The sequence below is a fragment of the Hyperolius riggenbachi genome, chromosome 12 (assembly GCF_040937935.1).
Source record: "Hyperolius riggenbachi isolate aHypRig1 chromosome 12, aHypRig1.pri, whole genome shotgun sequence".
NCBI lineage: Eukaryota > Metazoa > Chordata > Amphibia > Anura > Hyperoliidae > Hyperolius > Hyperolius riggenbachi.
The window spans coordinates 174,594,481-174,611,894 of NC_090657.1; the positions used below are offsets into that span (position 1 = coordinate 174,594,481).

Below are 17,414 nucleotides of genomic sequence, written 5' to 3' on the forward strand. Positions count from 1 at the left end.
GGAGAAGTTTTGGCGAGGCAGTTAAGAATGAATAACTGGTCTGTATCTCTCAAGGTTCTCATTCTGCACAAATTAGTTCTCAGGCCTGTTACCCACTAAAGTGCTTTCAGCAGTTTTATGAAAATCGCAGTTGATTCCAAAAGCTCTAGGTTAATAAAAGCCAATAGGGTGTTACCACAGTGTTATCATCCATCCCAACTTTTTGATATAAGAGGGACACTTTAAGACACACCCTTGCCACACCTCTAATCACGCCCCCATCACACCCCTTGTCACTGATAGCAGTCGGAATTCAGTAGCTAAGGAAGCAGTTTTATAATTCGAACCACACTGCTCCTTCGTATCATCATTCGTTTTCCTTCATTTTAACATTTGAAAATAAGAAATAGATCAATGTAATATGGAAAATCACAATCCCTGTACAAAAGACTTCAATTAAATTCAAAAAGACAGAAATGGATCCAAAAAACGCAGCTAAAGTCGCTACCCAACGCACTCGGCGATTGCAATAGCAATACATGCTTTCTAATGGGTCCCAGACCTCAGAGCATGTAGGGGCTACTGATGTCCCACTGGCTTCTCAATGAAGGTTATATCAGAAATCTGGCCAGCTGTCTTTTGACTCCCATTACATGTGCAATAGCCCCTCTCCCTCCCATTCATGTGCAGCCCCCAGTGGCAGCTGCCATAGGCCAGAGCCTGTGTGGCCATTCCAGAAATCTAGTCCTGCTTCCCATAGTCCTTTCTTAAAGGGGATGTTTATTTCCTGGCATTCACCCCAGAAAAGGATTAAAGATGAAGTGGGGCCCAAAGCCAGGTACTAGCCATTGCTTCACCTTATAGTCTTTTTGGTAAGCTGAAGTGGGAGAGTGGTCAGAGAGCTGGGCCCCTTGACATCTACTAAGCCCCAGACAGTTGCCAATGATGCCTTGTGAAAAGGGGTGTAGCAATAGGGGGTGCAGAGGTCGCGACCGCATTAGGGCCCTTGGGCCAGAGGGGCCCCGAAGGACCCACCCTCAACTACAGTATTAGCCCTGTATTGATCCTGTGCTCATAATAATCACTTCTATAGATACTTTGAATATTGGTAATCATTAACAAATGGCTCCCCACAAATGACACTGTAGTTGCCATTGGCAGGTTTTGGTGCGCTGTATCAGTTGTTATGTATAGAGTGCTTGGGGGGCCCCATTGTAAAACTTGCATCAGGGCCCACAGCTCCTTAGCTATGCCACTGCTTGTGAATGATCCCTTTTGATTCTCCCTCTCCCTTTGCAGTTACAGGAAGTGGGGGAGGGGGGGGTGCAGTGGTTACAACCACTTACCACTCCTACTTCCTGTTCTGGGCAGCAGCCATAAGGGTTGCTATGGCATGGGAGGGGGGGGGGGTGCTTGCAGATTAGCCTAAATATTCTGAAAAGCAGCACATAACATGGTAGGAGGGGGTGTGACCCAGGGATGGGGGCGGTGTCGGGACTCCAGGAAGCCAGACCAGTGTGGGGAAGGGGGAGGGGGGTGACAGAGAGGGAGGGGCATGTAGTTTTTGTGAACTTTAATCTGATAGAGCAATGCATGGAGGTGGAATGCAATGCGATGTGGTGGATTCACAATAGATAATAGTCATGTATAATGAGCTTGCAGGGAAGCTATGGTGAACTTGGTATCTGACCACATATTAATGACGGCAAAACTAGAGACAAAACAGAAGAAAGAAGTCTTATGAAGCAGACTGAAGCCGCTACATTCATCTCAAGGATTCATAAAAAGCTGAAAGCATGATAGAGGCTCTTAATTAAAGGGCAGATGATGTTCTTTGCCCTAACGATCGTTTTATACTCGGTTGCATTCATCATCTGGGGGGTCAGGTGATGATCTGAGATAGACACTCAGAACATTTCCTTTTATCTCCCTCACTGGTCGCCGTTCACAGCAGCTTGTACAAAAAGAAATTACTGCAGTGAAATGTATTTTTATTTAATACAAGTTTCATGAAATGAAGAATGAACTGAGTAGTATAACTTCATACAAAAAATATATATATATTTTTTTTTTTTTACAGTATTAATTTATACATTATTTAATTAGTGTTGCCCATTGTAAAATCTTTCTTCACCTTGATTTACGTTGTGAAATGTATCCCAGGTGGCGACATCTTTACTGCTGGTAGGTGCATCACTGCGGAAGGTTTGGTGTGTGTTCTGAAGCGAGCAAAAAAAAAAACACCTAGTTTCCCAGAGTGCTCTGGAGCAGAAGGCTGCATAACTAAACAGCCTAAGTTAAGCATCACTGAAAGGAGGGGTTATATATCAATATACAGCACTACATAGCTATAGGAAGTGTTTCTGATGGTGAAACCAGGACAATTAACGGAAAATTGGGTATCCTGAACAATGTATTACATTCTGCATTGGGGTTGATTCATAAAGCATTACCGTATTTGGTCATGCAGAAAACAACTGACTTTACTGAGCACTGTTTAACCTCTTGGGTTCCTGTTTGAAGATGTGTAGGAGCTAGTGATGAAAATCACCTAAGCATGGCTTGTGTAAAGTTTCTTGGAAGTTAATCTAAGCTGTGGCAATTAAACAGAATGTTAAGAAAGGCTAATAGACAGATTCAGGGCAGATTCAGAGCAAGCAGAGGCAGTATATCTAAACATGTACATCTAAAAGGATGTTGGGATGCCTTGCAATGCCCTCACTGAACGGAACAGCTCACTCTCTTCTGCTGTTACCAACAGGTTTCTGTCAAAGGGCTTCGATAATTTACCAAACTTCTACTGCACCTGTGACATTTTTTATGAATTAGCACACAAAATACCGAATGCGGTATTTTCCCGACCAGATTTTTTTTCACACAGCCTTTTATGAATTGACCCCTTAATGTTGTTATGGTACCTAAAGAAGGATCAGACATCAATTTTCCTGGAGATTTGATGCGCTAATCCTGGTTCTGTCTGTCCCCATCCTACAGGACATGGCTGGTTGGGCTTACACTTACGGTAACTCACTTTCTTCTCAAGATGGACACCATTTTTCTTTACAAGTTGGCACCCAGTCCGGCACATATAGCTTTGGAATCGAGCTCAATGCAAACGCATATTTTATTATTTTAAAACCAAATTAAACTGAGGTTTGAGCAGAGCAAATTCCAAAGCATTTACATTGATTAGTGTAAATTAAAAGGTTTACCGGCGTAAATTAACTTTTAAATTGAAAAGTCCTTTGTATAGCTTTGCTTTCCACGGGGAGCCAAAGTATATCCTAGACTAGGGCACCATTTTGTCTTAATCCATCTCTGGCCCCACCCAGCAGCTAGCCAGGAAGGAGAGGAATCAGGCTGTACTGCAGTGGGAAGCACATTTGGCCTATGAAATCATGTATACGGTCTGTCTCTTTGCTTCTGTATACTGCTTCTACTCATCACTTATCAGAATGATTGCTTTTAGGATTTGCTTTGTGCAATTTGGAGTTTTTATTGCAGTTTTTATTTTCTTACGGGTTTCAACAATGCAAAGTAGTGGTGCAAATTGTTGGACAACTCAATGAAACCTCTTTAGATCGGTCATTGTCTAAAAAAAAGTTGTGATTTTTCCATTTTTAAGCAAAAAAGGTTAATCCTTCAAAAGACACTAGCTGCAGAAGATTTCAGTATTTCCTAGTTGCCAATCAAGCAGGAACCCGCCCATTCCATTGTGTCTGAAGCTGTCAGACAGGCATTTAGGGGGTCCTGATGACCTCCTGTAGAGACAGCTGACTAGAGAGACACTTTGGGGGATATTTATAACTTTTTTAGCCAATAGATTTTGCAGTTCAGCATCTTGAAAATGTATTCTTCAGTACCCAGTAAGTAGAACCTGCATGAAGTTGCCTAACAGAAAAAGTAGCCGACACAGTATGGTGCCAGTGGCTACTAGGTTGGCCTCCTGTGATAGCGACACCTACTGGCCTTTAAGTACAATAGCTGAAAACTGATATTTCAGTTATCTATTACAGAATTGATCAATGTTATGTTACCTTATATGACCTATATGGAATTTTTCATACGATTGGATTTTGCCTTGATGTGACCTTCTGTTTATGTGGGTTTTTTTCAGATGCAGCGAGGCCTGAGAAGAGGGAGATTAAATGCCCAACACCAGGCTGTGACGGCACCGGACACGTCACTGGCCTCTACCCCCATCACCGAAGCCTCTCAGGATGTCCCCACAAAGACAGGATCCCCCCAGAGAGTAAGCAACTAACATGTCACTCTTAGGCTGTTCAGCAGGGAACCCAGCAGCACCTCTGTACAGCGATCATTCCTTGACACAATCACTTTGTAAGGAAACCAGAGCCTTACAAGTTGGTCAGCTGATTGCATGCTTCGCCAGGCAGTCCGCTACACACAAAGAACTCCATGCACACCGCAACTAGTTTACTATCAGCACAGAGTAGCAGCTTTTACTATACATACTGAGTGTGGCATGCCAGTGCCTTTGAGGAGCTGTCAGCCAAACTATCTGAGAAAAAAAATACACTCATAAGTAGATAAATACTTGCTCTACTTGCATAACATATGTATTGCACTGTCCACGGTTTGATGTTAGTGATTTTTCTATAGTAAAAAAAGAAAATTCTTCTTAGGATTTTCCATTTTTAACTATCTTGACATCATTTCCTCCCTTACTCTGTCTGTGTTTGTTTTGCCCGCCCTCCTCCCAGTCTTCAAACACCCAGCTCTGCATTAGAAAGTGCATTGTCATTGTGTGACTCTGAAGCTTCTCAGCATGAGAAATATTGGCCAATCAGAGAGGAACAGAGGAGTAGGAGGGGAAAACGGGAGGGAAAGAGGCTTCAGCCAATCAGGCTGTATTCGTTTTGTCTGAAGGGAAAGTAAAGAAGAAAAAATGAAAACCCAGTATGCCCTGCAACTTCCTTTGGCGGCAGATGTACCAAATAAGAGCCAGGGAAACTGGGGAATGATGTTTTATCGAGAAAAAAAGTGATTTTAGACTTTTGGATTGCCTGGTTAGCATCCTTATGACTTGTTCGCCAGATAAAAATAAAGAATTGATTTTTGATTCTGCCCGACCGTTACACTTTAAGATAGGGCTAAAATCCAAAAAACAGGTACTTTTACATACAGTTCCATTAATGGTCAGAGATCCACTTTGGCAGTGACTCAGTCCAACTGCCCAAATAGTGTGCAAATCAGTAGGTAAGCTGGATGACATAGAGATGTAGAGTAGAGATCCTTTTAGGGAGTCCTTTTGTAAAGAACAGGCAATACTGAGAATCCCCCATAAGGAAATGGACTAGTCCAGAACCAGATCTGTCAGCTTTACTATCCAACTTTGACAGCAACATAGGAAAAAAGTAATTCATAGTGCATTTTACTCTGGGAGAACTGAATATTTTAAATGTGTGTATTTTACATTTTGTTTTTGCAATAGTGGTCATTAAACAACATGATTTAAAAAAAAAAGTCTTGTGGAGCACTGATGAATGTTTGGAGCAATTTTTTTATTATAATTTAGATAATTACCTTGTTAGAAGGAAGCCCCAGGATAGTGCAGAGGCTTCCTCAAGGCCACCACCACTGTCCGGGACCCTTTCTTAGTTTGTGCCACGCTCCTCGCTGCCCCCTTCAGGCCAGATATTGTGGCAGCCACACTGGTTATTACTGGAAGGAGTCCTGGAGGCCACACTGTTTTGGGGAGGTCCTGGTGGCTACAGTTGTTATATGAACCCCGATATATGGGCCGATGGCTGCAGGGGTCATCACTGGAGGAGGGGATATGAATGTGAAAGGCCCATTTATGTTGTCCTGGGCGACCTATGATTGTAGTCACGCCCCTCACTACAACTATCTATAGCAGTGTTTACCCTCTATCACACCCCCTTTTCAACTGATTTTTTTTTCATATAAGGGCTCCGATTCCAGAAAACCTTCTCAGGTAATGGGAGTGAAAATTAACAATAGAGAAATAAAAGTATCCTCTACAGGATTTGTTCATTTTGTCCTTTACATAAAGTTACATTGAGTTTTGTTTTTCTTTGTCTTTTGCCGCGCAGTCCTGGCTATGCACGAGAATGTATTAAAATGTCCCACGCCCGGGTGCACTGGACAGGGTCATGTCAACAGCAACCGGAACACCCACCGAAGGTAAGGACATAGGTGACTCGAGCGCTTCTGTGTCCCCAATGTAGATTGTCCATGTCAGAAGTGCAGAGTGTTTGCATGTAGGTGTTGAATGAGAAATGGAATTGCCGTGGATATCTGAAAACAGCCTCCCAGAAGCCTGGCACTCCTCCAGAATGCATATTCTTCCATCAAAGTATCTGTTCATTGGTTTTCTGGTGTTATCCAATAAAGTGGGATAAAACTCTGACATAACATTCAATAAAAATGTGTTTTCCTACTTTTTATTACCCATACAGCTACCATATTTGCTTTTGTGATATTATCTGTTTACAAATTACAAGTTCCCAAAGTATCTGCTCTGAAGGCTGCCATTGCATTTTATTGCATAGCTGCTGTATTTATGTATTAAAATCTATTTAGTGATCACTTCTCAGCTCTCTCTGCTTTTCAGCTCAGTTTCAGCAGTTTGCTAATGTTTACTAAATGTATCTGACAAAGGAAAGTAAAACAAAAGATAATGTTGTCACCTTTTAAGATGTGGCCAGATGTTGCTCACTGAAGCAAGGAGCTTTCTACTTTAAGAACAAAGTGCTGTGTTTAACTGTTTGAATGCTCTTCTGCTACAATTTTTTTTGTAGTATGTTTTATGCTGTATATAATTTTTTACATGACATTTTTTGTCATTTTGGCTGCTACATTGCGGTTATCCACACTGTGTGAATGCTGAAATGGTAGCTAAATGGTAGCAAAGGAAAAGGTGGTGGCGGACTGTCTTGCATTTCAGAAACCAGACACAAGTCATCTGTCCATACACTGCCTTGATGAAGGAGTCTCAGTTTTGAAAGAGCCTTAAGTTTATGTTCTACCGATAGTCTGGTTGATTAACTGCAGGTGTAATCGACTGGACACCTGTCCCTAGTAAAGTACTCGGTGAGTGTTTGTGATTTCGGCACTGCAGATAATTTGTCGCCTTTGTTTCTCCTTTCTCCATCCAGTTTATCCGGATGTCCCATCGCTGCCGCGGAAAAGCTGGCCCGATCCCACGAGAAGCAACAGCAGCCTGGAGATTTCACCAAAAACAACACAAATTCTGACAGGATACTCAGGTCAGATAAAAAAAAAAAAAAGTAAACACTTCAGCAGAGAAAAATAGTTAAGGAAGCGGGGAAGACACGCTACATATTTATATATCATACACAGAGCTAACTGAAACTTGTCATGGAAGAGACATGTGAGAGGGCAGAACACTGTGTAACCATATATCAGTGAGGGAACACTAGCAGTGCAGATATACCAGTTAGTATTATCCTGGACCACAGTGTGCTGCTCACTGCTGTGTCAGTACAAGGAGGGTGAGGTCCATCAATAGTTCAGGTCACTTTAGGAGTTTCGTATAGACATGTCAGTAGCCTACAGGCTAGCGACACATTCTCTATGAAGGAGAGAGGAGGGACAATGGAGCATTGCATGATTGAGCAGCTTCCAGTGGGCAGTGTAAGGAGGGAAACAATGCACTGGGTCAAGATGATACACATGGTAGCTTTTTGGCAGAGGCGGCTGGTTGGGGTCCTCTGTACTGAGGTCAGACTAGCATGTATGTACGCACCTTTAGGGGGCAATCACAGCAATGCGGGTCGGAGCTACCTGGGGTAAAAATAAAACAATCACCTCCATGTTTTACTGCATAGACATCTGAAAATGTGACCCCTTTGTATCCACCAGGCCCATGTGCTTTGTGAAACAGCTGGAGATACCACAATACGGCAGCTACAGACCCAACATGGTCCCGGCAACGCCAAGGGCCAATCTCGCCAAGGAACTGGAGAAGTACTCCAAGGTCACTTTCGATTATGCAAGTTTCGACGCTCAGGTTTTCGGCAAGCGCTTGATTGCCCCAAAGATTCAGACAAGCGAAAACTCACCCAAAGCCTTTAAAAGTAAGTCAGCAAGCCTGATGTGAGCTACCAATGCAATGCAGACAATTGTTAGGGGGCAGCATAGCGAATAAGTGGTTAGCACCCTCATCTTGCTGTACTGGGATTCTGGGTCCGAATCCTGATAGATGATATATGCATGGAGTTTGAATTTTCTCCCTGTACTCACGTGGGTTTCCTCCAGGCATTCTGTTTTCTTTCCACACCCCAAAAATATTCTGATTGGGTAATCGGCCTCCCCACAAATGAACCCTAGACTGTGGTAAGGACCAAAGATGGTCAATGACATACAATTAACTCATTGTAAACTTAATACAACCTGTATTGAGACAATGGCAAGTACTTCCTGTCAGTTTTGATTGGCTGAATTGTAAACTGCATAAAATTTACATGTAAACTAGGATTATTATATCAGAGGATCTCGGCATCAGTGAATCAGCATTAACTTCTTCATTGGGCCAGTATTTTAGGGCTTTTAGAATTTTATCTTGGACTTTTAGGAGGTTTTTTGGAGCTGGATATGTAGGCATAGGTGCTGGTGGGGAAGGGGGAGGCGGTATTAGGGAAATTATGTTATGATGGGAATGAATAGAGTTATACTGCAGGAGGGTTGTTTACAGCATGCAACAAGAAGTTGTGCTTTACATTAAGGGGTGGGTGGGTGGGGATAGTAGTATTTGATGCTTTGGGGCAAAGTTAATTGTCAGATTTTATCGACATTTTGTGATAGGCTGACCGCTGCTGTGGTGATCAGCCAAAGTCATCCATATGCAAAGCGGAAATGGCAGAAATATTGCGATATGCCTACAGAATGGTTATTTAGGGTGCGGTGCAGAGCACAGAAAGGTTTACAGTGGGACATTGCGGTGCAGCGTAGCCTCTGTATTGTAACGCGGCACGGTTGTATCTCCTACGAGTCCTCTCTTGCTGTCCAAGATGGGGTTGATACAATTTTAAAGGGATACTCCTCTTTTATATTCACAGCTAATAAACCAAAATAATTGTCTCTTCCAATGCCCTGATTATATTTTTAGATATGTACTTTTTATGTTGGGATTACCCACTTATTTATATTTTAATGTTTTGAGTGTCTGTGTAAAAGTTTTTTTTCTGGTTCTTGTGTTAAGATTGAGGGGCCTAATATAAAGCCCACATGTCACATGCATTGCTTCAGTCACCTGCACCGTGCATGACCTAACAGACAAACAGACAAGTTAGGGTGTATCCAGAGTTGAACTGAAACCACTTTTGTTCCCTCAACCTAACTGGACTTTCACTTTTAACCACACCTCTAAACAAGGCAGTTGTGTTTGATTGGCTGACAGGGGTCAGACTCATAACTGGCGTTTCAGGCTGTGTTGGTCTTCTCTCCTAATTTGGTTGCCCAAATGTAATCTTTTGCAGCTAAACCATATCCAAAGGCCTCATCCCCTAACCACAGTCCATCCAGCAGTTACATAAAAAGCACTTCCTCTTCCTCCTCTGGTTTTGACTACACCCATGACGCGGAGGCCGCGCACATGGCGGCGACGGCTATCCTGAACCTATCCACCCGGTGCTGGGAGATGCCAGAGAACCTCAGCACAAAGCAACAGGACCTGCCAAATAAAGTAAGTGGACTTCTATGCAAAATTATGTATTGCTTACACAAGCTGGGTGCATTCTACTACTATGACCCCACCAATCCATTATCAGTGATGTTACTTCCCACTGCCTAGGCCCACTTTGTTGTTAGTGCAATTTCCTAAGTCAGTCAGCCTACCTTAAGACTCAGGCCAGACTATTTCAGGATCCATCAGCTTAGAGAGGAGAAGTCTGCGAGATCCATCTTTGAACACCTGCTAGAAACTATAAAGTAGTTCTCCGAGTGAAATAATTAATAACCCACACATCTGGGACTTCTGGTGAGCACGTTGAGCTCAATCTCTCCTAACCTCATAAAGTATAAGTATAAAAATACCTTCATCACTGAAAAAGTACAGTCATGAAGGCATCTCAAGAGGTCTCCATCCTTCTCCAAGGGACACAATGGACACGGTCTACGAGATGCTAATAACTCCAACTTACATACAGATTTCATGCAAAGCCTGGAACTGGTCCAATGAAATGTACTTCCTGCCATTTTTGGTTGGCCCAATTTAAAACTGCTTACATCTTGCACTCAATTTGTATGCAAGACAGATTATTTGCATCTCATTGGTCAACTGTCATCATAAGTGACTTAGCAAATATTTACTGGGTTGAATAAAGAACAACATATATATGTATATATACTGTTTGCTTGGCATTTATCAGCCATTGTCTCCCACAATGCAACAATGTTTACAGGCAGGAAACTGTCAGGACCATGGCACTGACATTACACTGTGGGAGGGGTTTCACCTCAATATTAGCCACACAGAAGTCCACGATGATCTATTTAGGCAAATGTTAAGATTTCTCATGGGGAAGGGGGTATCGCCTACTGATTGGGATGAAGTGTAATCCTGGGTTAAGTTTCCTCTTTAAATACTTTCCTCATTATCGTTAATTTGATACACCAGCTGAGCTTCTTTCTTTACTGTTCTGGAGATGTTATCCCTATAAACTGGTGATTCTTGACTATGGTTTAGTGAAACAAGCTCTCTATCTGGGATTGCAGAACATGGATATTGAAGTAGATGAGAATGGCACTTTGGACTTGAGCATGAACAAACATCGGAAGCGTGAAAGCACCTTTCCCAGTAGCAGTAGTTGCAGTAGCAGTCCCAGCATGAAGTCCCCCGACCAGTCCCAACGCCAAAACTGCACAAGTGCCACAAGCAGCAACATGACCTCACCCCAGTCCAGCCAGACCTCTCGGCAAGATGATTGGGATGGGCCCATTGACTACACCAAGCCAAATCGCCAACGGGAAGAAGAACCTGAAGAAGTAGGTTACGGAAGGCATGTTCCTTCAACCGTGTCTGGTGATGCAGAGTTTCACGTTAACTTAAAAGAGTAAAACTTAATTGTGAAATCTTCCTTTAAAGTCTGAACCTGCTGGAGCGTCTTTTGCTTCATCGGAGGCCGATGATCAAGAGATGCAGGAAGAGAACTTTGAAGATCGTAAATATCCCGGTGACGTCACTCTCAGCAATTTCAAATTGAAGTTTCTGACCAAGGACAGCAAGAAAGAGCTGCTGACGTAAGTAGAACCAAAAAAAAACAGTGAGCGATTGTACTGTGCATGAGTCAGTAGCTTAGCGTGAGAACTAGACACATGAGTAGGCTATCCGGGACCATTCTGAATGGTCCATCCTTCTGCTAGGAAAGAAGGTAAGTGGACACCATGGCGTGCCATGAATTGTCCAAAGAGTTTTTGTTTAAATATGGTTGAGGATGATGAGTAATAGCCAATTTTTATTGAAGAACATGAAGACCTTGATTTTATTCATTTATTTAGTTTGTTATTAGCATGTTTTATTATTATGTGTTGTAGGTTATTGTCTTGTGTTTGTGGATCAGGTACATCTGCTCTAGGCTTGAAAATGGGGCACCAAAAAACTGTCCCATTTTTCAGCCGAGAGCACCATGGTCTGGTAAGTCAGGTTCTTTCCCCCCCAAGAATATAAAGGTTCCCTATTTTGCCTAGACGTACCCCTACATTAAGGTGTACCCTCCATCCACATGAGGTTGAGGGTCAACATCATGCAGACTCCACCGTTAGGCATGTGAATTCAGCACATGATCAGAACTTTATGCCACATTGTAGTTGGTGCTTTCTCATGGACTGTGGTTGAGCCTTCAAAATGTCTGCCTTTATCGTGTGCGGATGGAGGGGTACACTTTAAGTCTGGCAGAACACGGCCTACCCGTTGGACTTACTTGAAACCGATATTTTCCCAGATATTTTGCTGCACAACGGGATTTTCGGCCGGTACGTGATGGGGGGTGCGCAAGTCCAAAAGGGGGCGAAGCAGGAAAAAAGACAGGAGCCCTCCTGAATGAGTAAGTGTTGCATACATCCTTCAAGTAGAAAAATGTAGCTGTTGGGAGCCATGTATTTTTACAGCAAGAGGAGCCACAGTCTTCAGTCTCTTACCAAATTTGACTCTGAACACATTTGGTTTGTATTCCGCTGTGAACCAGACTTACCGTCAGCCATGTTGTCTACGACTACTTCTGCTGTACTCATACATGCTCCAGGAAATGTATGGATTGCAATGCTCTTTGGATGCTTAGACAATGTAAACAGTTTATGCCGCATGTAAAAAAAAAAAAAAAAAAAAGGTAAACAGTCAAGAAACAAATGACCAAAGCAGCTGGAGGACTTATATGGCAATTAATTAGCGGTCCCTAGTCATATGATCACTTTCTTAGTGTAACTGCAGTGACTTGCATATATTAACCAGACTACTTAGTATCATCAGTACTAGGGATGGTTGGAAGTGCCGATTTCCGATTCCAGCAAAATTCCAATTTCTGCAAATGCCGATTACCAAATCTAACAGATTTCCAATTTCCACAGAAAATAGTTTTTTTGCCATTTTTGTTAGTAAAGTTAGGTAATTTAAAAAATGTTGTTTTTATACGGAATCCACAATATAGTCTGACTCTGAAATACTCTGAAGTATTGGACGGATGCAGAGAATGCAAAACTTTATCACAGAAATCGAAAAAACCACAGAAATTTTAAACCAATTAGAAGACTCGGAAAAACTTGATAGTATACGAGTCTTTTGATTGGTCTAAAATTACAGCAGAAATCCTGCATTCTGCATTAGTTGATTGGTCCAAGGCTTCAACATTCAATCAATTTTAAACAATGTATCTACTGACACAATGAGTAAAAACAATCATTTCCACCATCGAAATCTAAAGAGTATGTGTAGTTTTAGACACGACTAGCAGAACTCAGAACACTTGATTCTTCTGTAGGTTTCAACAAGCACAACTAAAAACATTCAGATGTGCTGCTTGATGATGACAGATGGAAGAGGCGAGCAGAAAATGATTAAAATAAAATGGGGCCCTAGGTAAGATAGCAGCACTGATGGTCACCTGGCTTTTTTTTAGTAAAATTTGGTGGGGGCTAGCATCCACTAGGCCCCGAGACTTTCTCCAGGCCCTAGACAACTGCCTAGGTTTGCCTTGTGGATGTGGAAGAGAGATGGGACATAAGTTAAAAGATAATCTTATATAGCAGATCAAACATATGACTACGCCAACGGCATGTAGAGTGGTACGAAATGTAGACAAACCTTCTTGCCAAAGTGTTTATACTGAACAAAGGAAGCATCATTGCTGATGACATTAAATAAAAAAAATGAGTCTAATAAATGTACGTATATCCCTGCAGTTACACTTCCGTTTGACTTATTCATATTTGGTGGTACATGAATAGGTCAGACAAATGCAATATGACCATAATACACAAATTCCATGAACTAAAATAATTTTTGAAGGGTTAATTTTTTATAGACTCCTATAAATATATCATTTTATTGAGATTTAGACGAGTAGGTATGTCATTTTTCAGGGCCAAGACCAACTCGTCAAAGATAATTCTATCTTCACTTATAGCTGCTTTAGAAAAGTGATCAGTACAACATCCTCTGAGTCCTCTGAGTCATTATCTTACCTTCTCTCTAAATGCCAGGCCATAGGTATTTGCCTTTGGGGTGCTAATGGACATTTCAGGCCTACCATGTCATCATTTACCAGCCCAGATAGAGTACGTGCCTTGCTGAATCTCCGTAGTGTGAAAATCTCAGTTTGAAGAAAGAAAGAGTAGATGATTATCTGCTTGGGTGAATTTCTCGGAATAGGGGAATATAGAAAACTGAAGACTGTTTAATTTTAGGAACTCAAGGAACATTAGAGCTATTCACTCTGCCAAAAGAGTAATTCGGGTTTTAAGTTCTCGGATGCCGCGTATCTCGCCCTCTCCCAAGAGTAGTTTGTTGTCTTTGATGTTTGTAGCCCTCTGGATCATTTTACTTGAGGTGTCTTAGGGTCACTGTTGTCTAGAGCGTTCTTCTCGCTGTCTTGATTTCGGTGTCGTATTGGTGTGGATGATGATAGGCCTTAAGTGCGCTGCAGTACGGTTATTGCAGTTTGCACTGAGTCAGCAGGTTTTCCATGAGTGAATCCTCATCTATGGTCTTATAGTATCATCAATGGATTATCATCAGTGGGGTATTAAAGTGGAGAGATAGAAGAAAGGGAAGTAAAAACAAGTAGTATGACGTTGTACATAGGTATCGAAGGTGTGAATTGGCCATGATAACATTTAAACTTGAATAACATCTTTTACATTATAAGTCCATGCCACGTTTGCATGATTGCTTATGATGATCTCCATTGTTCTCTGGTTTGGTGAATCTTAATAAATCAGACAAACCCATAGCAGACATTCCAGAGTGAGGGAGAGTAGACAACAGTCCAATCTAGGCAGGCACCAGGGCTGTGATTAGGAAATTTCTGGTGAAGTTGGCCACCAGATATCCACCGGTAACTAAAACATCTCTTTTCAGAAGTCCGACACCTTGTGCCTGTGTGGAGCAGAACTTGTGGGAAACACGTGACCAGTTTAATCAGGTGATCGATTGGTAGGGCTCTGATTTGCTGTTCAGGATCATGTGTCACTTTTGCTTCCTCTGTAGGCTAAAGCGGGAAGTGACTCCAGCAAACCAGGACCTCAAAAACATCTATCACCTTATCAAACGGATCACATGATTCTCTTTGTGTTCTGCTACATATGTGTAACGCCAGTTAAAAAAAAAACGTCCGATTCGTGGGCCCATTTAATAAAATGTAAGTAAGTGTATTTAAATTAGCACATAGGAAAGTTTCAAAGCAAAATCGGAGTCCATTCGTAGCTACCTTATTTTTCTGGAAATACCATGGCCTGGGTAAAAAAACAGCCTTCACAGAGCTAGGCACAGGGACTCCTCACCACAGGCAAACCATAAACCTCTCTGTTCTCCTAATAATTACAGATGGTCAACAATGCAAATGCAAATAATTCTGGCTATTATGCAAATTTAATGTGGATTGGAATTAAGTGTGTTGGATTGGCCCAGTCCCAAGCGGCGTTTAATTCGCATTGAGTTTGGAATTATTTGTATCTCTTTGACCATCTTTCGTAATGATCCTCCATCTGATTGGTTGCTTGTCATGTGACATTGTTGTACGCTGAGACGCAAACAGCATCTGTCTGGCCTGAAGCAATCAGATTTCAGCGGTTGAGATTTTTTGGGGGTCATGTGACTTCTCTTTCGTGATTGGTTGGTGGCCGTCTTGTGACGGCACTACGCGGTACTAATCTAGCGTCCTCTCTCTCTTTCTCCACAGTTGCCCTACGCCGGGATGTGATGGTAGCGGGCACATCACTGGGAACTACGCCTCCCACCGCAGGTCAGTTGCCTTCTCAAACGCTCCTCTCTGCCCTGGCTTGCAAGCTGTTTAGAACTATCCTGCACTTTCCCCTTTTTTTATTTTTTTCCGTTTGGCTTATCTGGATTTCCGTCTGTTCTCTTTCAGCCTTTCTGGTTGCCCTCTTGCTGACAAGAGTCTCAGAAATCTCATGGCTGCCCACTCTGCTGATCTCAAGTATGTTTGCGCTGAGATAACTGCACTCGCTGCTATTACTGCTCCTGCTACTCCTGTTGCTGCTATTGCCTTTTCAGTTCCTTCCCCTCCTCCTCCTCTTTTCTTATATCCTCCTGCTTGTTGCCAAAATCTGCTGAGGGTGACCCAATCCTATCGCTAGCGACAGCCAATAAGATGCCAACGACTCCATCTCGTATGCAAATTTAATGGAACACAATCGCCAAAAATTGTAAAAAACAAATTTGTGATCGTTGTTCTTGCAAAATGTATTGCGGCTTGGAATTGGGCCAGTCCATGACAGGATGGTCATTGGATTGGCTCAGTTTCCCGAGCTAGTCTAGTTTAGGGGACCCAGCAGGAAAGCTCATAGGGAACAGTTCTCCAATCACAGCACCCTCTAAAGCAGAAAGTGTTGTGATTGGCCAAGCAGTGTGGGCGTAGTTTACTACAATCTATTGGAAACCTAGCAGCTTGAGAGGGTGCTGTCCACCCAGTCATGTTAGCGGAATTTCCCCATGAGGTTTCCTGCTGGGTCTCCTAAGCTAGACTAACCCCCAGTTTCCGAGCTGTGGGCAGTCTGCATTAAGCTTGCCTGCAAACCTGAATTTTTAGCCTCTCAATGGCCATGTGTGGCTGTCGCAGGCTGTGGAGCAGCTGCCAATGTGTACAACACAATAACGATTGAAATGCGAAACGTCGGTGAGACCCGAGGCTGTTTTTTTCCCCCTGGTTATGAGGGTTATGGAGGATTGCAAAAGGGAGGCATGCATTCCATAAAACATTATTAAACATTATTAAATCCATTAAAAAAAATAAAGTTTTGCTAAAAAAAGTTCTTGCGAAATAATAATAAAAAAAAATAATACCCTAGGCCTCGGCACCAATTCACTGAATCTCATCTCTTCCTCTGTGACCTCTAATTGCCTGGTCAAACCTAGACCGTCAGAATCTAACACCTCACTTTCCTTGAGTGTCATGGGCATGGAGGTGCAGGAGCCACGCCCACTTATGACTGATACCCAATCTTAGCAGTCAGACTCTAGTAGGGAGGTGTGGCCGGGATCCTGACATATTTTGTACTGACGAGACAAAGGGGTGGTGCACCAAGTATAACAGGCCAGTCCATCCCAAAATACTGGCATGTAGACAGCCCTTGAGGGTTGGGATATCCCTGATGCAGACCATGAATCTTATATTTACACAGTTTGAAACTTTACACAGAGTTAAGGAACTGTAACAGCCTTTCTGTGCCTCTTCCCCGGGTTCTCAGACTGTTGTTACTAAAACTCGCACAGAAACTAATTAAAATGCTAATCCTCCACCTCTGCTAAGTCTTACGTGGACAGCCTGGGCCATATGCAAGTCACTTTTACTCTTTAAGTTTTCTCCTTGGTGATCTTTTCACACCTCATTAATAAAATGCCCTTTCAGCCACCACGAAGCAAGAAAATACTTATTATAAACAGAGGAGGAAAAATTATCTCCCAGGAGAAAACCAAGGAGAAAAACTGAATAATGGCCCTTGTGGCTAAAATGACCAAACTTAAAGCGAATCTGAACTCCGAACTTTCTCTCTGCTCTAAAAGATAAGCCACAGCCTAATAACTTTTAAAGAAAAACATTTATTTGCTACAGCTGATACAAATCCTACAATAAATCTGCAGTGTGTCTACTTCCTGCTTTCATGGAGGCAGACATAGGGTTAACATCCTGTGTTTATAAATTAGCAGGCAGCCAACTGACACAGCTGAGAAATCAAATTACACTATGATTAGTCAC

General features: G+C 42.4%; 1 protein-coding gene across 13 annotated transcripts in view; it reads left to right on the top strand.

The window, feature by feature from the left end:
• MYT1 (myelin transcription factor 1) overlaps positions 1-17,414 on the top strand; it is a 485,419-nt gene that overhangs the window by 449,347 nt on the left and 18,658 nt on the right. For 11 of the 13 annotated variants that reach the window (XM_068261871.1, XM_068261873.1, XM_068261870.1 and 8 more), the window contains 10 exons: positions 4,097-4,231; positions 6,057-6,147; positions 7,122-7,232; positions 7,849-8,063; positions 9,465-9,670; positions 10,702-10,971; positions 11,072-11,226; positions 11,928-12,029; positions 15,378-15,440; positions 15,567-15,635. In XM_068261871.1, the coding sequence (XP_068117972.1) occupies positions 4,097-4,231; positions 6,057-6,147; positions 7,122-7,232; positions 7,849-8,063; positions 9,465-9,670; positions 10,702-10,971; positions 11,072-11,226; positions 11,928-12,029; positions 15,378-15,440; positions 15,567-15,635 (1,417 nt within the window). The remainder of the gene's footprint in view (positions 1-4,096; positions 4,232-6,056; positions 6,148-7,121; positions 7,233-7,848; positions 8,064-9,464; positions 9,671-10,701; positions 10,972-11,071; positions 11,227-11,927; positions 12,030-15,377; positions 15,441-15,566; positions 15,636-17,414) is intronic. The other 2 variants (XM_068261868.1, XM_068261869.1) reach the window with 2 other exon arrangements.